Below are 23,817 nucleotides of genomic sequence, written 5' to 3' on the forward strand. Positions count from 1 at the left end.
TCTCTTGATCAAAAATTGGATATGCATTATCTAATATTCTAGCTCCTTATCTTCAAATATTACATAAAACATTTAAATATTAATTTTAAATATAAGTTTAAAGGAAGAAAGTATAATTTTAAAAATAAGATAACCCTTAAGATCTAAAATTACCTTTACATTCTTGGAAGATAATTTACTTGTCCTTTCAGTTTTGAACTTCTCCAACCAGAAGAATTTTTTAAAAAACGATTTCATTTAAATTTCTGAATTCATATTCAAATTAGCCAAATTAGTTACAATGTTATACCCACATGCATATATCATAAATAGCCAATGATTACTGAACATGACATCACTGAAATCCATGATCATGACATGTCTGAAATCCATAAAACAGTCTTTTTCATATCAGTTTCATGAGTAGTCATTAAAAGTAGTAGCATGAATAATAACAGTATCAATAACTTTGTTAGGGCTAAAGGTTTAATTTTTCAAAACAGTTTCAAATAAATATCCAAAATGTCTCAGGGCAATTTCAAATACTTTCATTACGTGCCAGGACCCAGTTTTAAAGACAGAAATAGTCAAGACAGAGTCACATATAAATCAGCAGCAACAGTATGTATCAACGAATATATATAAAACTGAGCATTTCCAACCCATAACTATATAATAGCATTTTATTTCACAATATTAACTTAAGGATATACTGATACAGCTTTTCAGTGAATGCTTCCGATGAAAACTTTTCCAAAACTCTGATTCTCCCAGCAACTCCCATTGTCCTCTTTAAATTAGGATCTTTTATAAATTTCTCCATGGCTTCTGAAAACTGGGTTGGAACAGGATTGCACAGAAAACCTGTCTGTTTGTCTACAACTGATTCCACGGGTCCTCCTGAATTTACGGCAATAACTGGGCACTTCATGTACATAGCTTCTAAGGGAACTATACCAAAGTGTTCATTACTTGGTGTATACAGGACACATATGGAATTGTTAAGAAGAGCTACTTTCTGCTCATCAGAGAATGATCTCAGAAATGTGATATGCTCATCAATCTGAAGTTTGATAGCGAGTGCCTTTAATTCAGCAAAATATTCCACATTTTCATTAACTGCCTCATCATAACCACCAGCTAAAACCAGATGAACTTCACTCCAGCTTTGAGCATCAAGTCTACCACGAAGATCGTGTAATGCTTTCAAAGCCAAAACTAAATTTTTCTTTCTTTCATATCTATTGATGGAAAGAAACAAGAATTTCTTGTTCCCATTAGGAACTATATTAGCAATATTTGCAGAAATAGCAGTATCAAAAATATTGACATTCAAAGAGGGATAAAGGACCTCTGGATTGATGTGACACAAGGAATTGAAGGTTTGTTTGAAAATATTTGCTGTGAAGTAACTATTGACAAGAATACAGTCAGCCATGCCAGTTGTATACTCTTCTAACCAATCTAGTGGAGCTCTGTAGAAGCGCTTAAGCAATGATTTCCTCTTAGTTAAAAGTTGATCAGGAAAGTGACAGTAAAACAAAACCTTCTTATGAGTCCGAGCTAGACGTAATATTGGAATGCATGCAGACACCTAGGGGAAGAAGAAGAAAAAGTGGAAAAGAAGTGTATTATGATTAAAGTTAATGTGTTAAAAAAGTGACTAAAATGTTGCATTAAATGAGGCATTGTCTTATATTAAATTTTCAAATGATTTCCACCTTGATCATCATCTCCATGGATATTTAATTTAATTTTTTTATCATTCATTCATTTATTTTTCTTAAGAATGTCAGCTAATATTAGCAATCCAAAACATATTTTTTTCGGTAATTTGTCATTTCTGAGGTCAGAGAAAATCTGATTTTTATATTAGACATAAATTTCAGTTAGTCTCCTTTATTTATCTAAATGTTTATCTAAATAACACCTCCCTCCAAGCATTTATTGTCTAATTCTGACATATTAATTTTGGGGGAAATTCAGCAAAAGATGCAAGGAGTCAAATATTCTGGCTTGGTGAATGTGGCAATATTTGAGAACCACTCTTTCTCCCTCAATTGAAAAAAGTATGCTTTATGAAATGAAGGAAAGAATGAATCTTCTTGATTATTTAATATTCCATGATTGAGAAAAAGGACCTATTAAAATACCTCAAAGATCAGAGATTCATTTGAATTACTTTTGAAAGTAACTGTCACATCCTGGATGCCCAATTATAACACCTTTCCAAAAAGAGAAAGATTTATAGACACATCTCCTCACAGATATATAGCTTTTTTAAAAAACATTTTAGGGCAGTTACAAAGTAGCTAGTTCTTAAATATGTGAAGGCACAAAACATGGAATAATGTTCTAAAATAATACAGTGTAATAATGCAATGTTTTCTAGATCCTTCAGGAATGAACAGCAGTCTCCCACTGCAGATGAAGCTAAAACACATTCAAAGGCACACAGTTTCCTCAAATAGATAACTTTCTTTTAACGTGAAATACGAATAGTTCTAAAATAGTAAGCATAAAATTGTTCACGATGTGAGAGAGGAAGGACGGTGTGCCCATGTTTCATATGACTCGCCTAGAACCTTAATTCTAACTGGATGACATGGACTCAAAATAGAAAAATGGATATCTCTTCCTTGCGGTCTCTTAAGCAGTGACCTTAATTAAAGAGAATTATGGGGAGAAAAAGGCATAGAAGTCATTGTGTGCCATATATCGTGACTTGGTGCGTATTCAAAGATTTTATGTGTAATGTAACGTTAGGGGGGAAATAAGTTCAGGAACAAGGCTATCCGAGCGCTCAACACACCTGGTCACAAACAAAGACATCAAACTCCTCTCCACTAAGCAGCAGCACATGCAGAGCCAGCCATATCATGCGCAGCACGGCGCAGAGCGCGTGGCACCTCCCGAAAATGTTCCTCGGCAGCCAGTCGCCCGCTATGCGTACGTCTAGCTCAGCTGTCTCGGAGAAGCACCGCGAGGAATCGTAGCGCGGGGTCCAGATTTGCACGCGGCAGCCTCGCGCGCGGAGAGCTAGAGCTGCGTCTACTATCAACCTCTCTGCCCCACCGATGCCGAGATCCGGGTGCAGAAAAAAAACGGAGGGTCCCTTTCGCTGCTCCTCGCCATTTGTTTCATGCTCCGTTGCGGCCATGATGACGTCCGTTGCCCAGGCTTCCGCAATATAGGGCATGGCTACGACACACATATCCGGATCCGGATCACTCAAATAGACACATCAGCTTTAGTTTTATTCCTCTGAAATAGAGTCTAAAGCACTGCCTGATCTTTTTCCACGTTCGGACCATATAGCTAGGAAAGAACCCTCGGGAATAAAAACGAAAATTCAGCCTCGCTGTTTTTGTTGAAAGGAAAAAAGGGTGATCTGGGCGGGCGATTTCCTTGATTGTGAGGAGAATTCCAGTCGGGCAGTGCAGTAGTCTCCTGGTTCCAACGGGGGGACCTGTTGCGTGGCAAGAAATCAGGTCCTCCCTTCAGACGGAGACGTGTCCTGTGAGTCCAAGGGGTTCGTACTCTGTGTGCCGCCTTTGCTATGGTAAGCGAAAGAAGCAACAAAAGAATGGGTATGCGTGTATACATAAAGTGTATGCGTGCATAACATAAATGTCTACATCTAATTGTCTTCCGTTAATTTTCAGCCGGGTCCCAATCCTAGTGCCACCAATGTGGGTGCCTCCAGCCGCTCCCCTAGCAAAGCAGTAGCCCCACGTGCGACAGGATCCACAGTGCGACAGAGGTAGGAAGAAGTTTGTTGATCGTTAAATTAATAGCGGTGCTGCAATAGAAACTTGATTCACAACGGATCGGTGCTTGCTTTTCACTCGTTTTAAATTACAATTGTGTACACACACACACACACATATAAAGTACATCCCCACTTTACAGTCACCAGAACTAGGCTATAAACATCCGAACGAACAATAGATAGTAGCAAGGATGTGCTTTTTTCCAAAACTCTGATGCCATTAATGATCGAGTGGATTTTAAGTGCCAGAAAGATTAACATGGAATGTGGAGAAATTATTTATTGCTTCATTTATTATCTGTATCAATGGGACATTTCCTTGTAGTTATGTCTCTAATAATTTTAAGTTGGAGAGATTTAGAAACTACAGTCCTTGTTTATAAACGTCTTTAACACTTAACTTTCTGTTGTGCGTGTCATAGTTTTGGTGTACACTACTTTGGTTTAATGATTGAAATATTGACCTAGAAACCAGGAGACTATGAGTTGTAGTCCCATTTTAGGCAGAAAGACAGTTGGGTGACTTTGGGCCAGTCTCTTTCTCTCAGCCTCACTCATTTCACAGGGCTATTTTGGGGAAGGAATACCTGGTATGTTTGCTGCCTTGAATTACTTACAAAATAAAAGTGGAATAAAAGAAAAATAAGTAAATCATAGGTGACTAGAAGATATAAATGATAGATCTGAGGTTCTCTTAAGCTGTTGAAGTATAATTCCCATTAATTACTAGTATAATCAGCAAGGAACTATATTGGGAATTGTAGTTCAATAAGGCACATTTTTCCCATCTAGGTTTGATACAAGACTGTGCTTTGTAAAATCATGTAATTAGTGGCTTTTTCAGTCAAAATTGAATGATACAAAAGCAAAGTATGAAGTGGATATGTTGCATGCTTGATATATTTTAATTTCTGGTTTTGTTGTAGGAAAAATGCAAGCTGTGGAACAAGGAATGCAGGTCGTTCAACTTCTGCTGGTACTGGAGGAATGTGGAGATTTTACACAGAGGATTCCCCTGGTCTCAAAGTGTAAGTAAAAATATAAAGGCAAGTATGAAAAGCTGAAAAAACTTCTTGGGTGAGAAGCAAAACATATTCAAAGAAAAAGTCCAGTTGCCTCTTGAAAAAAAAACTTTTGGGACAACCATGACCTGGATGACTGAGAATTTCCATAGACATAAAAGCAATAATGAATAATTTATTAGTGTTTCTTTCTTGTAAATCTGCTTCTTCTTCAAGAGCAATTAGATTTGTAACCAATTTTTTTTTGTAGTGTGGTTTTACGGGCTTTGATTTTTCTCACAATAATCAAATTTCACATTAGTCCATAAGGTATTGGAGTAGTGGTTGTTATCTTGCTCCCAGAAGCCTAAATGGTGCATATTATTCTGCTTTTGCTTTATGGTAGAAACATTTGCAATTAATGTAGTGAATAATATATGGGGAAGTATTGGCAAGGGAGATTAACATGTAATTTTTTCTGACCTTTTGGTATCACAATTCATAGAATTCTTCTGGCTCATTTCTTCAGGATAAGATGGGAAGGTACAGTTCCATAAGTTTCTGAAGTTTACCTTTGCATGATTGTATCTGATATTGACCCCTTCTCTTTAAGATCAAATAAACCACTTTACAATTTTTTTCATGCAATGCTTACTTACCAGGAAGTACTACTAAATATTACTTATGCAGTTGTTTTAAAAGATCCCTAGCAGTTTATAACATGAGCAATTGGTAAATTCTAGGTCTGACAGCCAGTTTGGTGTGGTTTTTAAAAACACCAGGTTAGACACTGTGTATTCTAATTCTGCCTTAGGCAGAAAGCCAATTGAATGATTTGTGACCAATCTCTCTCAGTCTTAGGAAAAAAGCAGTGGCAACCCTCCTTTCCAAAACATTGCCCAAAACCTGCTTGGACTTGTCCAAATAAGTGCCAGGAATCAAGATACACTGACATGTGTAGGAATGCAGGCATTTTCTATACACTGTATATATAACACCATATCTATACTGATAAAGTTGTGGATATTAAAACAATTGTAGGAAACTGAATAAAGTATTTTTTCTTTTATTTTTTATGAATTGCTAGAAATTTTGTATTTCTTATTTCAACTATTTTCTCCATTATTAAGGGAGGAGATAGTCCATAATGCATTAGTTGTAATATAATTTAATAATAAATAAATAAATAAACACAGCACAACACAACACAGCAACTTGGCTTCGTGCAGTTTATGGGATTTACCTAAGACTAGTACTAAGTACTGTTTGTATTAAATAGTAAGGCTTGTCTGTAAACATGCATTGTGTTTCTTTAGTTTTCATATAGATGGAAAAAAAGATCTCTTCAGACTTCTACAAAATTGAATTGCCCTAGATGGCATGGAGTTACCTCTCTCTTTCACTAACTAATTTTAAGAATTAGTTAAGTATTCCAACAAATGTTTAGATAGTCAGGACAGGTCAGGGATTTATTAATTTTATTTAAATATAAAATTTATCTGAGTACTTGACCAGTCCCTAGGTACTTTACAAAGCATACTATGTATTTAAAAGTAGGTACAGAATGAAAATACAATGTTCAATATAGTAATAAGGAATAAATATACTAAAACATAAATCAAATAATAGTCAGAGCAGAAGTTTGGTAAACATTTTCTCATATTTTATGCTTGGTAAATATTTTCTCACATTTTATTTGGTGATTGCTTACTATTTTTGATGCTTACATTAATTCTCACTTTACTCTTAAAATTATCTCTCTTTTGCCACCTCACATGAAACTAAATCTTGAGATTTCTGAAGCTTTTTAATCTAGACCTTGAGATTTGTTCATGAGCTCTTCTGATAGCAAGATACCTTTATGCAGTGAATAGAATTTTGAATAGAGTCAAACTAAATAAAATACATAGTATTTCTTATGTAAAAACTACATTTATGTCTGTGTAAATAGAGATATATTTATCCTTCATGATAAATGGAAAATTGACGAAATTGCTTTAAGCTTCATTGTAATAAAGTTCCCAAACTTACCCTTGCAGTATGAATTACAGGTAATCCTTGACTTACAACAATTCATTTAGTGACCATTCAAAGTTACAATGGCACTGAAAAATGTGATATGACCATTTTTCACACTTAAGACCATTGTTGCATTCCCATAGTCATGTGATCAAAATTCAGATGCTTGGCATCTGACTCATGATCATTGCAGTATCCTGGAGTCATGTGATTACTTTTGTGACCTTTTGACAAGCAAAGTCAATGGGGAACACAGATTTCACTTAACAATCATGTTACTAACTTAACAACTGCAAAGATTCACTTAATAACTGTGACAAGAAAGGTCATAAAATGGGGCAAAGCTCACTTTATAAATGTCTCACTTAAGAACAGCAATGTTGGGGTTAATTGTGGTTGTAAGTTGAGGACCACCTGTACATGTGTCCTAGGGTTGTACTCTAGAATGGTGAAAACAAGCCCTCAAGGACTGGATTTTTTCCAAACCATTTGTGGATTAGCTAAGGTTTGGTTAAAAAAAAAACCAGGATTTTTTAATTGTTCCTGGTTTTGACTGAAACAAAACCCCAGAGGAACTATAGTAATGATGGCAAATTTTTTGACTCAATAGGTCAATTTAAAAAATGCCCAATTTGACATAATCCTCCAAAGCTTCTGAGAATCATGTGAGAATGGGACATGCTTTCAAAAATAGTTTATGGGTGTTAATGATTGCTGGTGTATTACCCAAAATGTCATGATGTATCACCTTTGACATATGTGTCATAGATGTGCCATGACTTAACTATAGTCTGATTTTTCAGAATGGCAATGCCATATCCCCTTATTCTTTATAACTTATATGCCTATTCCTTACTACAATGGACTCAGCACCAACAGTGAGGAATAAACAGGCCCAGCATCCTACCTCTAACTTTCCCAGCATTGTTAAGTCACAGCTGTTGTTGCTACCAATGTCCTCGTATCAGATCCTGTTGAATCCTTTATGGTATACACGAATGCCACAAAGACTTTTCAAGGAGCTAACTTCCTCCTTTTGATCATTCAGTGTTTCTCACATTACCATCATAGACCCAATCTTTGCCAAGCAAACATTTCAGCTTTAGCTTTTTCCTATTCTTCTTTCCATATCCAGCACAAAACAGATTCCTTCTATTCCTGTTTTCTTTTGGGTACACTATTTGAAACTAGGTGCTCCATGGATAGAATTATTTACACATAGAATGTTTTGCATTTTTCTAATTATTTTGTAATTTGCAATATTTTATATTATCCCAAAGGTACTTTTTAAAGAAGCAACTAGATTTTCATTGGGGTTTTTTTTGGATGACATTTTGCTTCTTATCACAGAAGCTTCTTCACTCAGAACTTGATATATTTATATGTATGTATGTATGTGTGTGTGTTACAACCCCTGGTATGCCCAAGTCTCCCTTTATTTATTTATCAGCACAAATACAACGCACACATACACACACACGTGTGTGTGTGTGTGTGTTGTATTTGTGCTGATAAATAAAGGGAGACTAGTATAGATCTATTTCAAGCTATTTAGCTCTCATCAGCTAGCCATACCTTTACTGGGATTTGAACCTGGGCTAAGGGTATGGCTAGCTGATGAGAGCTAAATAGCTTGAAATAGATCTATACTAGTCTCCCTTTATTTATTTATCAGCACAAATACAACACAAATATAAAAAGGCAACATTAAAAGTAAAAATATGGTTTTCTGCCTGGATGGTCCTCTGTAATGAACCGAAGGACAGAAAGGGGGAGTAGTGAGCTCCCTCCCATATTTGGGCATACCAGAGGTTGTAACACAAATATATATATTTGATTTGATATATATATAATAACTTGATACACACACACACACACACACACACACACACACACACACATATAAATTTGATTTTCCTATTCCTATAATTAACACCTTCTTGTTTTCTTTTATTTTTAGAGGCCCTGTTCCAGTTCTCGTTATGAGTCTTCTTTTTATTGCATCTGTGTTTATGTTGCACATCTGGGGGAAATACACACGCTCATAATGTTGTATCAGCCAATTTTAAAATCACATTTTGGACCAAATGAACATACCTATCAGATTTTACTTAAAGCAAAATGAATTGGGTATTATAGATGGAACTATTGCAGGACAGTTATTTCCCTGCTTTTAAACTCTTTGTTAAATAGGAGTTTTGATTTTTTTTGTTGAAGATGCTGTTTGTATCTACACAATTACACAAATTGCATTAAATATCATTAAAATAACATGTGACCAAATGAAACTGTTTATTTCTTTGTTATAAATGTCATATTTTGATGATAATAAGGACAATTTCATTACATGAATTTTTATTCAATTCTCAAGGGAATAGCACTATCTGTCTGTAGACCAGACAATTAATTAAGTATGTTGTCTCTCTTGAGCAAAAAATCAATGATGTCACTGAGAATCTAACCAAAATAATAAAAATCACAGATTATTTCCCATTTCTACTTCTACATGTAGGGACAAATGACACAAAATGAACCTGAAAACAATATTGAGTGATTGAGTAGTTTTTTCATCTGTACTTCCAACAAAAGGTCAATATCCAGGAAGAGAACAAAGGATTCTAGAAATGAACCACTGGCTAAAGGGTTGGTGTCACCAAGATAATTTTGGATTCCTGGACAATGATGTGCAAGGGATGACCCCACAAAAACTGGGAAGAATGTTTTCAGAAAATGACTGGCTCAACTTATCAGGAGGGCTTTAAAGTAAAATTGAGGGGGAAGGGTGATCAATTTTTAGGATCTCCAAGATCTAATTCCAAGCAAAAATCCCTAGAAAACAAATCAAATAATGAGATAAGGAGTGATGGAAAGGAAGACAAACTCAAAACATCAAATAGGAGATATAGGAAGCACATCTAGAATCAGACAGAGAGATCTCAAATGCCTATATATAAATGCTGACAGCTTTGTCCACAAGGTAGAGGAGGGAACTAGAGGGACAGCCATACAGATTACAGATTACTGTAAAAGACTTGAAATAAAAGTTAAAATAAGCAAAAAAAAAAAAGGTAAGAACACCTGTCTGATCTTGAATATAAATCACAACCTACTTCTTGGTAAGCTAGAAAAATGTGGAATAGACAACATAGCCACTACTGTGTCTGCATATATCAAAAATGCATTGAGGATGTCTGTGTTCTTAAAAACGTGACGCCTAATGAAAAACTGGTTGAAAATGAGGTTCGCAAGATGTTGAAAGCACAGAATGAGGCTTTTAAATCTCACGATATGCTGGAAATTAGAACAACTACAGAAGATTTGAAAAGCACCATAAAAAGAGCAAAGCAAGTCAATTATCAGAAAGTTGAGAACTTTTTTCAGGACCCAATGAACTCCAGGCATATGTGGCAGGGAATCCATGCCATTACAGATTATAAGGTGGCTCCATCAAGACGCAAGGGTGACAGATTTTAAATGAGCTGAACACAGTTTTTGGAAGATTCGAGGCAGCAAATAGCACTCTTGCAAGGAAAGCTGCGCCCCCTCCTCATGAGCAAGTGGTTAGTTTTGATGTTTCCTCAGTCCGGAGGACATTGCGGAAAGTCAACATTTAGAAGACGGCAGGCCTGGATAGTATCTCTGGGTGTGTTCTTAGGGAATGTACAAATGAGTTGGCTTGTGTTCTTATAGATATTTTCAATCTTTCATTGCAGCAGGCAGTGGTCCCATTGTATTTTAAGAAAGGCATTATTTTGCCAGTGCCAAAAAAAGGCTACAATTACAGGTCTCTGATTATCATCCAGTTGCATTTATATCCAACATTGTGAAATGTTTTGAGATGCTGATAAAGGACATTATTGTATCCAGCCTCTCTCCAGCACTTGACTCGCTGCAGTTTGCTTACTGTCCAAATCGCTCCACAGAGGATGCTATTTTTATGTTCTCCACCTGAGTTTGGCTCATTTAGGGGAAAGAAACACTCATGGGCGAATGCTGTTTGTTGACTTCAGTTCAGCATTTAATACAATTATTCCTCAGCATTTGGTAGACAAACTGGGCCTCTTAGTCTTTAATGCTCCTTTGTGCAACTGGATTCTTGAATTTCTTATTGACAGGCCCAGTATGTGTGAGTTGGGACTAATATTTCTAATATCATTTTCTTGAGCACAGGTTCTTCTCAGGACTACATCCTAAGTCTGCTGTTGTTCACTCTATTTATCCATGACTTTTATTCAAGATTTGCCACCAATCATATTGTGAAGTATGCTGATTATACAACAGTAGTGAGCCTTATTCAAGATGATAACAAGGGTGCTTAGCTCAACGAGGTAGAGGGTTTGGTGAACTGGTGTAATAAAAACTCTCATTTTAAATGTTGAAAAACTAAAGAGATCATTGTCAATTTCAGAAAAGGCAGGCACAGCCGCACTCCTCTATGTATAAATGATTCACGTGGAGATGGTTAGCAGCTAACGAGTAGGCTAGCTTGGTTGCTCAACAGTGAGACACTGGTGAAGCGGGAACAGCAGCGCCTGGATTTTCTGCCTGGCATGAGAAAAGTACATCTTCCTCCCAATGTCCTTACCACTTTCTGTAGAGGGACTACCTAGAGCAGCCTGTCATATTGCATTACAGTCTGGTTGGGAAGCTTCAGACAGGTTGCTGAGGTTAAAGATTATTGGCAGTTCACTCCTTTCTATCCAGGACATAGCATATACGTTGCTTGAGCAGGGTCTGCAGGATTGACTGGGAGGCTATACATCCTCTTCACAACCTGTTTTCCTTGTTACTTGCTGAGAGGCTTTGTGGTATCCGAAGCAGAACACCCAAATTCAACCACAGTTTTGTTCCATACAGTTATCAACCTTATAAACTCTCAAGCTTCCTCTTTCCACTATGCATTCAAGATGGACAGTAATTAATATTTATATGTATTTATATGTTAGGGTATAGGTATCTACATATGTATGTATCAGTGGTGGGTTTCAAATTTTTTTGGAACCTACTCTGTGGGTGTGGCCTGCTTTGTGGGAGTGGCTTGCTGGCCATGTGACCAGGTGGGAGTGGCTTGCCGGCCATGTGACCGGGTGGGAGTGGCCAAGACGATGTCACTAAATTCTTTGCCCCAATGGATGAACTACAATAAGATTAAAATAATTACAAAAACAATAAAAGAGCTACTTACAGAAGGAAGATGACTGTTCTTGCCAGTCTTCAGTATAACTGACTCCAATGAATGGGCTGCACAAAGAAGAGACACAGAAATGAACTATTTCATTGCATGCACTGCATCAAAACCAGCACACAAAACAATAAAGACAGCTACTTACAGACGGAAGATTACTGCCTTGCTGGTCTTCTGCACCACCACCTCACCACCTTGCTCCAATAACCTGCACAAAGGAGAGACACAGAAAGCAAGACTTTAATTGCATGCACTGCGTTAGGATGAAACAAGCACAAAAAATAATAGAAAAGGAGAATTACTGTCCTTTTTTGCGTCTTCTGCACCACCACCTTGCTCCAATAACCTGCACAAAGGAGAGACACAGAAAGCAAGACTTTACTATCTCAAGGATGAACCCAGCACAGAGCACACCCAGCAATAAAGACAGCTACTTACAGAGGAAGGATCTCACTGGCTTGATGGTCTTCTGCACACCACCTTATTTCCTTTTTCTGAAATTTAGTTTTCAGTTCCAAAAAACAGGAATATATGAATTAGGTGCACTACTTAGGTTGGTCCAAGTAACTATTCAGAAGTTAGTGGTTAGAAGCAATGGTAAAGCAAGATATGGAATTAAAACCAGAAATATTTTGCTGGCTATTTGAAAGGGAGTACAATATATATTTAATTTTACACATGTTAGCAGCTGCTGGAATTGTGTTTGCACAACAGTGGAAAAACAGAGATATGAAAATGAATAAATATTACAATGTGCAGGAATAAATAAATTGACAATTAAAATCAAGAAGGCTTTGAATACTTTTTCACGTGGGATTTGTTTTAGCAATTGCTAACTAAATGAAACAGAAATTAGAAATCCAAAAGTATGAAAGAAAACACCAATTATGTAAGGAAAGGTCACTAAAATGTATAAGGAAATATTATTAGATCATTATTAATGCATAGATAACTGCAGGACATTACACACCCACACAAACTATGACAGTGCCAGGAAAACACCAAAAAATAAGAATCCTCCCCCCCAAAAGACTGCAAATGAAACCAGTTTTTTCCTCCTAACCCTAAGGACAGGAAAGACAAAGCCACTGGAATAAAAACCATCAAAGCATTGTGGGAAATTATAAAGGACAGTGCCAGGAAGCTCACAGAACCAGCAACCATTATTAATGCATAGATAACTGCAGGACATTACACACCCACACAAACTATGACAGTGCCAGGAAAACACCAAAAAATAAGAATCCTCCCCCCCAAAAGACTGCAAATGAAACCAGTTTTTTCCTCCTAACCCTAAGGACAGGAAAGACAAAGCCACTGGAATAAAAACCATCAAAGCATTGTGGGAAATTATAAAGGACAGTGCCAGGAAGCTCACAGAACCAGCAACCACCTCAGAATTGGCTAAACAACGAGGGTGAACACAAAATTTGGCAAAGCTGCCTTGCACCTACCTGGCCTGCCCATAGAAAAGCAGCCACTTTGAGACACATAAACCTGGTCTGAACACTTAAAAGCAACATATTGCATCACAAAGAAAACATTTGCAAAAAAGAATAACATTTCTTGTAGTAAATATATTTTATAAACAATTAAAAAATAAAAATGCCCTAAAAATAATTTTTTAAAAAGATATTCTATAAATAAAAAAAATCCTTCAAAAAAAAATTGTTATGTATTCCACCAGCAATAATTTATACTGTAACCATTTTTAGGTATTGTACCAGCAATTGTATACTGTAACCATTATTTGACCAGCAATAATTTAAATTTATTGCTGTACATAATTTATACTGTAACCATTTCAAACTATTCCACACACAATAATTTAAAATGAAACCATTAAAAATATTCCATACAAAATAAATTACAATAAAACGATTTAAAACAATTTTATGCACAATACATTTAAAGTATTGAGTATAGAATTTTTAAAAATGGTTTATTTTAATTTATTTTGGATAGAATCTTTTTTTTAAATAGTTTAAGACAATTTAAAAAAAGAATCCACACACTATAAATTGAAGTAAACCATTTTCAAATATTCTATACTTTTAAGTAAAATTATTTTAAAAAGTTCTATGCGCAATAAATAAAATATTATTTTAAAATACATTAAAAAAATAAAAGAAAAAAAAAACGGGTTACTTACCAGCAGGCAGAATCAGCAGCACTCCGATGCGATGGATCCGACTCCGATGCAATGGATGGATGCAACATGGAGCAAATAGGCAGAAAGGCAGCAGGACAGGTAAGACACTGGACTGGAGTGACAAGGCCAGGGTTGTCACTAAGCAGGTCGCCTGGCAGGCTTAGTCAGCCAGGTGAGGCTGCAGGGGGGGGCGGGGGGCTTTCAGCCTTCCCTCGTGGAAGCCAGCTGCCCGCCGCCTGCGACGCCTCAGCCAGCCTGCGGTTTTAGCGAGGGAAGGTCCAAAGGCCTTCCATCGCGGAAGAGTGCCGCCCGCTGCCCATGACGCCCAAGCCAGCCTGCGGCTTTAGCGAGGGAAGGCCCGAAGGCCTTCCCTTGTGGAAGCCAGCCGCCCGCCACCCGCGCCACCCCTGCCAGCCCGCGGCTTTAGCGAGGGAAGGCCCAAAGGCCTTCCGTCGTGGAAGCTAGCCTCCCGCCGCCCCCCCTCGTGCTTAGTTGCTTACCTGAGGGAAGCAGCAAGCTCCTGGAAGGTGAAGGGAGTTTTGAAATGGAGGGAGGAATGTTGGCCGTTGGCGCCACGCTTTTAAATGGGTCACCTCCAGCCCAGTCACTGATTGGCTGGATTCCAGTCAATCAGTGAGCGGCGGGCTGGGCTAGCCTAGTTTAGTGTGGATGGGCGGGGGAGCGAGCAAGCTGCGACGGGCGGGGGAGCGAGCGAGCTGTGACGGGCGGGGGAGCGAGCAAGCTGCGACGGCGATCAAGTGACAGGGCTGGTTACTTCCGAGTCCGGTCACGAACCGGTTCGCCCGAACTGGTGCGAACCGGCAGGAACCCACCACTGATATGTATATAGCATATCTATATGTGCATTATGTATGTGTACACTTTTGAGAGCAGGTAACAGAATTTCATTTTTTAATATATGCCAGAGTGCCCACAGAAAGCTTCTTCCCTTCTCTTCTCTTCTCTTCCCACCCCACCCCACCTGACCCCATCTTATCACTATCAGATGGATTTGTAGCTGGCTGACAAAACATACTCAACATGTAGACCTTAATGGTACTACATCTACAGGAGGGAAGTTAGCAGTGGGATACCATAAAATTCCATCTTAGGCCCAGTATTCTTCCATACCTTCATACATGACTTAGATGAGGGAATAGAAAGGAACTCATCAAATTTGCAGATGACCCTAAGCTGGCAGGAAAAGCCAACACCCCAGAAAACAGTTCAATATCCAAAAAGATCTTGACAGATTTGAACAATGGGCCCTATCTAACAAAATTAATTGTAATGTGGAGAAAAGCTAAGTGTTACACTTAGGGAGGAAAAACCAAAGGTATAAATATAGATTAGGTTCAAAAACAGTAACTGTGAGAGGGACCTTGCAGTCCTAGTGGATGATCACTTGAATATGAGTCAGCAGTGTGTGGCAGCAGCCAAAAAAGCTAATACAATCTATGGTTGTATAAAACAGAGGCATAGAATCAAAATCATGTGAAGTATTAGTACCACTGTATAAAACCTTAGTAGGACCACACCTGGAATACTGCAACCAGCTTTGGTCACCACTACAAAACAGATGTTGAGACTTTGGAGAAAGTTCAGAGAAGATCATCTAAGATAATCAAAGATTAATGGTTGCAGGATTTGTGTTTGGCTAGAGAAAAGAGGAACTAGAGCTGACATGATAGCAGTATTTCAATATTTGAGACGCTGCCACAAAGAAGAGGAGGTCAAATTATTCTCCCAAGCACCAGAGAGCAGAACAAGCAACAATGGTTGGAAATTAATTAAGGAGAGAAACAACCTGGAATTAAGGAGAAACTGCCTAACAGTGAGAACAATTAAACAGCTGAACAGCTTGCCTTCCGAAATTGTGTGCGCTTCATTACTTTAAGATGACACTGGACAGCCACTTGTGTGAAATGGTATAGGGTCTCCTTCTTCAGCAGGGAGCTGGACTAGAAGACTTCCAAGGTCCCCTTCCAGCTTCTATTCTATTCTATTCTATTCTATTCTATTCTATTCTATTCTATTCTATTCTATTCTATTCTATTCTATTCTATTCTATTCTATTCCATTCCATTCCATTCCATTCCATTCCATTCCATTCCATTCCATTCTTCTACAATATTTGTGGGCCTGCCACAAAGAAAATAGGAGTCAATCTGATTTGCAAAGGACAAGAGGGCATGACAAGAAACAATGGATGAAAACTAATCAAAGAGAGAAGCAACCTAGAATTAAGGAGAAAAGAAAATAATACAGCAACTAGAGGATGAAAAAGGGGTGATACACCACCAAAAGGAAGAAAAAAAATATAGCAGTAAGATACTTCCAAGCATTGTACTGCCGAGAGGAAATAGAAGAGGAGGATATTAAAAGATATCTCCAGAGGAGAAATCTTCCAACCCTACCGGAAACAATAAAAGAAACATTAAATGAGAAAATAACGAGGCTAGAATTAGAAAGGGCAATCCAAAAACAAAACAATAATAAAACACCGGGCCCAGACGGAATTCCAGCAGAATTTTATAAAGGATTGCAAAAATCATTAGAGAACATATTATTAGAAATATATAATGAAATATTAGAACGAGGTAAGACACCAAAATCCTGGATGGAGGCACTAATGACACTAATTCCCAAAGACAACGCTGAAAAACAAAAGATCCAAAATGATAGGCCAATCTCGCTACTAAATGCTGATTATAAAATATTAATGATAATTATGGCGGAAAGAATTAAAAATATATTAAATAGAATCATACACCCAGACCAAAACGGATTTTTACCCAACAGACACATAAAAAACAATATACGAACAATAATGGACATATTAGAATACTACGAAATACATCCAGGAAAATAAGCAGCATTAATATTTATTGACGCACAAAAAGAATTCGATAATCTGAATTGGGATTTTCTTATAAATCAATTAGCAGTAATGAACTTCGGAGATAAATTCATCGGGATGATCAGAGCAATATATTCGAGTCAGAGGGCAAAAATAATACTAAATGGGGAAGCAACAGAAGACTTCAGCATAACCAAAGGAGTAAGACAGGGATGCCCGCTATCCCCTTTGTTATTTATCCTCTCACTAGAGACATTGATATCACAAATCAGGCAAAATAAGGACATAAAGGGACTGAAAATTAGAACACAGGAATATAAAGTGCAGGTCTTTGCAAACGATCTTGCATTTATCATAGAGGAACCCCTAGAAACTGGACTAAAACTATTACAGGATATAAACCAATTCGGTAAAGTGGCAGGGCTTAAAATAAATAAAGAAAAAACTAAAATATTAACTAAGAAGATAATTACAAGAAGAATTACAAAAAGAAGATAATTACAACAAACTGCTACGACAGATACAAAAAGATTTGGACAATTGGACTAAACTACAGATATCACTAATTGGCAGAATCTCAACAATCAAAATGAATATACTACCCAAATTACTCTATCTTTTTCAAACAATACAGATTAAATTAGAGATTTTTTTTTCCGAACAACTAAATAAAATGGTATCCAAATTTATTTGGTCAGGGAAAAAACCGCATATCAAATACAAACTTCTACAAGATAGTAGAAACAGAGGCAGTTTTGGACTCCCAGATTGGGAGCTATATTACCAGGTGGCAGCGCTAACATGGTTAAAAGACTGAATCCAATTAAAAAATAAAAGAATCCTTATCCTAGAAGGACACGATCTCCAACTAGGCTGGCATGGCTTCCTCTGGGAGGGAAAGACTAAATCCCACTTCAGAGACATATAATAAGGGATGCTTTGTTTAGGATCTGGGGGGAAAAAAGGAAAAAAAAAACCCACTACCTGAAAATCCCAAACTGGTTATGAACCATGGAGGTAATGACATATCAATTTACTATAGACCTTAGTAAAATGGTAAGATATGCAGACCTCTTAGATGAAAAAGGAGAACTAAAATAAGTACAAGATCTGAAAGCACAGGGAATAAATATGGAATGGTGGCCCTACCTACAAATTAAAACAAGATTTAAAAAAGATCGGGAACAATACGGAATATATGAGACACAAGTGGAATTAGATAAAATATTACTAGAAACGGGAGGAAAAATGATCACTAGATTATATAATTTTCTTTTAAAATATAAAATGGAGGAAGAGACGGTAAAGGAGACAAAGATTAGCTGTGGAAGAAATTTTGGCCACAATATAAAGTTAGAAAAATGGGATAAACTGTGGGAAAGAAATCATAAATTTACAAAGGCAGCAGTTTACAAAGAAAATCTCTATAAAATGTTTTATGGATGGCATTTGCCTCCAGCGAGATTGGCCAAAATGTACCCAAATTTATCCCCTAATTGTTGGAGATGCAATCAGAAGCCTGGAATATTTTATCACATGTGGTGGACGTGCTCCATCACAAGGAAGTACTGGTGCAAAATTCGAAAGTGGTTAGAAGAAATTACTGAGCGAAAAATAGAACTCAAACCAGAAGCATTCTTATTAGGACTACTGGATCAAAAAATGGACAAACAATCTCAACGCATAATCATACATATACTCACTGCAGCCAGGATTGCCTTCGCACAAAATTGGAAAAAAATTAATACACCCTCAGATGAAACTACAATCAGGAAAATACTTGAATGTGCAGAAATGGACAAAATGACAATAGAACTAAAAGAAAGAGAAGAATCGGACTTCTATAATGTATGGAATAAAATATACAAGTGGCTAGAAATCAGAAGCCAAAACAGGAAATAGAGAATACAAATAGATGGAGATACAAATAATAAATATTACTATAAGTGTTTATATTATGCTTGTTACATCATAGGACAAGGTTATAGTAATAGGAAGGCAATGCAGAAGGGAGAATTATAAAAGCTAGGCAGGAAAGCCGATATTGAAAGCTGTAAAATTACTCTATATTGTTATGTATGTTCCTTGTTTTGTTTTGTTTTATTGTGTTTTTTTCCCTTGTTGTGTCTTTTTTTTACTGTTTTTAAAGATTAAAACATTCAATAAAAATAATTAAAAAAAAAGAAAACTAATCAAGGAGAGAAGCAACCTAGAATTAAGGAGAAATTTCCTAACAGTGGGAACAATTAACCAATGGAATAGTTTGCCTTTAGAAGTTGTAAGTACTCCATCAGTAGAGGCTTTTAAGAAGAGACTGGATAGCCACTTATCCAAAATGGTATAAGGCAAGGGTCCCCAACCCTAAATCCATAGACTAGTACCGGTCCACAGCCCATTGTTAAGCAGGGCGTGCAAACAGTGGATGAGTGTAGAAATCTCCAATTGCACAAATGACAGGCATGCAAAAAATTTTCCTCCACTGATACTGCTGGACCCTTCTGTGGAGCTGGAAGGATTAGGGTCCTCTGGTACAGAATCTCCTGCTTGATAAGTTATTGGATGAAAAAACCTCCAAGGACCCTTGCAACTCTATTATTTTATTCTGCTCAAGCAGGAGATCATATACCATTTCAGACAAATGGTAAAAATGGAGCAATGCTGGAGATTTGCTACAAATGGAAGACTGCACCCATTCGGCTTCAGCAGCACGATGTCAGCTTTTTGCTAACAAAATGCATTGGTGATAGAGTCTACATGTGGCTTTACTAGTTGTACAAACACAGTCAGCAATTGTTTACCAAAGTATGGCTAAACAAATGGTTGCTAAGAGGAATATGTGAAGCCAATCAGAGCCACAATTGGCTGGATTATTATGTTGTGTTTACCCTAAACATACACAAACATAGCATAATGTTTAATACTAAACTGTCACCCTCTACAAGAATATTTCAAGTTTTGTATTTTCCACAGCAGGTTTGGTGCTCCATGTAATCTTCTACCTTTACCACTAGATGGAGACCTCTGAAGATGAGAAAAGGCCCTGATATATATCTGATTATGGTATCTTGGGTTTTAGCTAAGTGTTATTAAGAATTTACTTTGGATTCTGAGAGAGAAGAGCCAACGTTGTGATGGTATGGATGTGCGGTCACGATGCTCTGAGACCGATGCTGGTACTTTTGCCGCTGGGTGGTCCAATCGGACCTAAACCACCCCGAAGAGACAGTGAACAGGAAGACTATGTCTTGCTGATCTCAGGGCCCGCGCAAAGGCCCTGATTGATCCAAGAGAAGGTCTTCAAGCTGGCAACAAAAGGCAGCCTAGGCTGATGAAGTCGGGACAGCTTTGGAATGGAAGGAAAACAGAGAAAGTGTGTCCATCTGGTGAGAACTTTTTCTGTTTTGAGAAAGATTGCCCCAATTTTTAAAAAGATAATTAAATCCTTAAGTAGAAGAAATAAGTGGCGAAATTAACCTGCAGTGGATTGCCTTGGAAAGAGTTTTTCTTTTTTTGTAATTATATTTTGTGGATTGAAGTGCTAACAACCTTTTTAAAGTGAATGGACCGGTTTTCTTCTTCTATTTTTTGTTGCTTTACTTTTTAACCTAAGGACTAAATCTTCTTCTTTATTTTAACAAAGTTTCAACTACTTGTTACTAAATTTTATTCAAGAACTTTGTTTCCCTTAAGCTGAAGATAATATCAGAAAGTGAAAGGAAGCGAAACTGCCACTTGGAAGCTAAAGGCTAGAGGTTTTTTTGAATTACGCACTCGCTCCTGTTTCCCCTTTGATCTTACTGATTCTGTACCTCAAAGTGCTGTAGCCAAGGACATGGAGTGTTTACACAGATGTCCTTTGAGAGCTTTATCAGCACAAGATGAAAAAAACCCAACCATTTTCTTTTGAAGATTACAAACGTATTTGCGTGTGATTTAAAAAAAATAACTTGGAAAGCTAGGGAGGCAGTAAACAATAATTTAGAAATATGGATCATTTCTTAGAAGAGGAAACTTTGATGTTGCAAAATATCTTGGCTGGAATTCAAAATTTACTGGAGGTAACTGAGAAGAAGATAGAAAAACTAGAGCTTTTACTAGTAAAAAATGGTGGAGATGGAGCCCCAAAAATTGAAGGGAAAAATGAATACAAAGATAATGATGATGATGATGATGATGATGATGATGATAATAATGATGATGATGATAATAATAATAATAATAATAATAATAATAATAATAATAATAATAATAATAATAATAATAATAATATTGAAATGATAAGAGATATAGTTAATGATATATAATGTCCTGGTTTAACAAAAGGAATTTGGATACAAACTGCAAACAGTGTCTTGGAAAAAAGGCTTAGAAATTTTTTGCTAATTAACCCTTATTTTGAATGTGTTATAAAGGGGTAATGTTACTAGAGATATGAAAGTTAATAACAAAAAATTAATTGTTTTATAATTTGTAAGTAATAATTAGTAATTTTTAGATGGCTATGTTAAAGAAATAATTGATAATGACAACAAGGTACATATATGTGTTGCTTGATGAGAAGAAATTGGATATAAATAGTAAAGGATTTCCTGTTAACAAATATTTATTATAACAATAATAATGAAATAATAATGAATATTGTTAAGGATATGTATATGTTCTGTCCTAACAAAAGGAATTTGGATGACTTCCTGTTTGCTCGGAGGGTCATTTTAAGCGCTCTGAAGACTTCAGGGAAGCCTCCGGACAGTCCCTGAAGCCTCCAGAGGGCCTCCGGGGGGCGGGGGAGGCTCTTTTCGCCCTCCCCAGGCTTCTATAAAGCCTCTGGAGCCTGGGGAGGGCGAAAAATGGCTTTTAAAAAAGAGTGAATTCAGCTGACATGGCAGCGCCTCACGTGCCCTGACAAATGGCTTCGCATGCCACTTGTGGCACACGTGCCATAGGTTCACCATCACGGACATAAAGCCTGACCACTTTGGAGAATGCTCTTGCAGGGCCTTGCATTTTCTGAAAAGAGTGGGAAAGTACACTATGTTCTTGCATACTTTTCAGAGGTGGTAGAACCCCATGAGAGCAGGGCTTTCTTACATGATTTCCAGACCTCAAAGACCTACAAAGCAGTAGGGTAATACCTAGTTCTGTCTCCAATAGCTGCCATGGTTTCCTGTTTCAAAGCTAGATTTTAGGCAGATTCCCCTTATTCCCTGGGATGGTCTCCTGTCCAGTCTTTGCCTTTGTTTGTCTTTTACTTAGGGCTGGATCTCAGGCAGATACCTCTTATCCCTTGGGACAGTTTCCTGTCCAGTCCTTATCGGTCTTTTTAAGTCCTATCCTTCCCTTTCTTTTCTTCTGCTGTGGTTGTTCCCGCACCTTGGTTTCTTTGGGGCTTTGGCCTTTGAATTCAATTAAGAAGTCACCAAGGATTTCACCAGGGCCGGACGTTCATTTAGGCAGTGGTTCATTGCATTCAATCAATCCACTGTATATATCGATAAGACATGCAGATCTCTGCAGTGTTTTGTTTTTCAAGATACTCATTCACTGTCAAAAGACTCCTGAGCCCTGAGTGCAGCTGACAATGCAGAAGCACACAGTCTTGGTCACTGACTGGGAGTTTTATTTAAGAGCAATTACACACCTTTCAGCCACTAGTCTTACCTGTCCTCCTCCGGATGGTTGTTGGTGTCTTCCAATTGAATCCAGTGTGGAATCCTGGACAAGCCCCCAGATTGTTGTCCTTAATTCAGGTCTGAGCCTGGTACTGAAGCTGATGAAGGATGCCAGACACAAGGTACAGTTGGTTAATAAGATTGTGCACATACATTATTTTGTGAACCACAAAATAATAAAACCTGCTATTATTGCTGTACACATTTTTTTTTAAAAAAGAAAATGGGGCAGAATGCATTGTTTCCCATCCTTGGAACTTTAAGAATTCCCAAAAATTCCACGATCCGTATGGGTATGGGGCAGTGGTGGGTTTCAAATATTTTTAGAACCTCTTCTATAGGTGTGGCCTGCTTTGTGAGAATGGCTTGCCGGCCATGTGACTGGGTGGGAGTGGCCAACTTGTAAAATGTGGTGAAACTCACTTAACAATGCTCTTGTTTAGCAGCCAAAATGTTGGCTGAGAAACTCTGGCATTTGAAGCACACAAGTGTTAAAGCTGTCAAGTTACAAGACCTTTGCACCCCTAACCCTTTAGAAAAAAAAAAACCAGGGGTGTTCAAACTTGACAGTTTTAAGACTTGTGGACTTCAACTCCCAGAATTCCTCCTCTCACTCTTCATCTTGTTGATGTGCGGATGGGCAGGGGGAGGGATCTGGAACCGGTTAACGGCACTGTAGATTTGTGGAACCTCTTCTATAGAAGATGTTAGAACTGGCAGGAACTCACCCCTGGTATGGGGTAGCTTAAACTCATACTTTTTAAAATTGTTGAGGCTGAGACCACTAAAATAATGGATTAAATAAGACAATCTGATATTTAAAAATATTTACATTAATAGTTACCCCCCCCCCCAAATCTCTGAAAAAGGATTTTTGGAGATATGTGTCAGGTTTTCAGTATGCTGTTTGGAACTTAAGATAGAAATAGGTCTCTCCAATTTTTTTTGCTTCAGTTTAGCATCACTTTGCTTTGCTATCTATATAGTAACATATTTCATGGAATTCTCCCTTGCTTCTTATGATGATATATTAACATTTTCCTGTGCCCTTCCAGCCTTTGGAAAAACAAGTTGTTTCTCCTCCTGAAGAAAAAAATATATTCATCAGATGATTAACATAATGTATGAACTTTGGTTTTGGGGTTATGGAAGCTATCCCTCTAAGGAATAAAAAAATCCC

At 37.3% G+C, this 23,817-nt stretch overlaps 2 protein-coding genes across 2 annotated transcripts; one reads left to right on the forward strand and one right to left on the reverse strand.

The window, feature by feature from the left end:
• Nucleotides 1–15: 15 nt before the first annotated feature.
• Nucleotides 16–3,231, reverse strand: ALG2 (ALG2 alpha-1,3/1,6-mannosyltransferase). Its single transcript, XM_081970840.1, has 2 exons — nucleotides 2,792–3,231; nucleotides 16–1,573 (listed from the first exon to the last, which is right to left on the reverse strand). The coding sequence occupies exons 1-2, from the start codon at nucleotides 3,191–3,193 to the stop codon at nucleotides 668–670; spliced, it is 1,308 nt and encodes a 435-aa protein (XP_081826966.1). The 5' UTR covers nucleotides 3,194–3,231; the 3' UTR covers nucleotides 16–667.
• A 171-nt stretch (nucleotides 3,232–3,402) lies between these two features.
• SEC61B (SEC61 translocon subunit beta) lies at nucleotides 3,403–9,046 on the forward strand. The gene is made up of 4 exons (XM_081970845.1): nucleotides 3,403–3,541; nucleotides 3,645–3,742; nucleotides 4,678–4,779; nucleotides 8,732–9,046. Exons 1-4 carry the CDS (start codon nucleotides 3,539–3,541, stop codon nucleotides 8,817–8,819), a joined length of 291 nt encoding a protein of 96 aa, XP_081826971.1. The 5' UTR covers nucleotides 3,403–3,538; the 3' UTR covers nucleotides 8,820–9,046.
• Nucleotides 9,047–23,817: the final 14,771 nt, after the last annotated feature.

Source organism: Natrix helvetica, assembly GCF_964273705.1.
Source record: "Natrix helvetica genome assembly, chromosome: Z".
NCBI lineage: Eukaryota > Metazoa > Chordata > Lepidosauria > Squamata > Natricidae > Natrix > Natrix helvetica.

Coding starts and splice junctions, on each gene's coding strand:
- ALG2 (XM_081970840.1), bottom strand. CDS start 3,193: ATGTGTGTCGTAGCCATGCCCTATATTGCGGAAGCCTGGGCAACGGAC. Junction 1,574..2,791: donor ATGTCTTTGTTTGTGACCAG/GTGTGTTGAGCG, acceptor TTCTTCCCCTAG/GTGTCTGCATGCATTCCAAT.
- SEC61B (XM_081970845.1), top strand. Junction 3,743..4,677: donor GGATCCACAGTGCGACAGAG/GTAGGAAGAAGT, acceptor GTTTTGTTGTAG/GAAAAATGCAAGCTGTGGAA. Junction 4,780..8,731: donor GATTCCCCTGGTCTCAAAGT/GTAAGTAAAAAT, acceptor TTTTATTTTTAG/AGGCCCTGTTCCAGTTCTCG.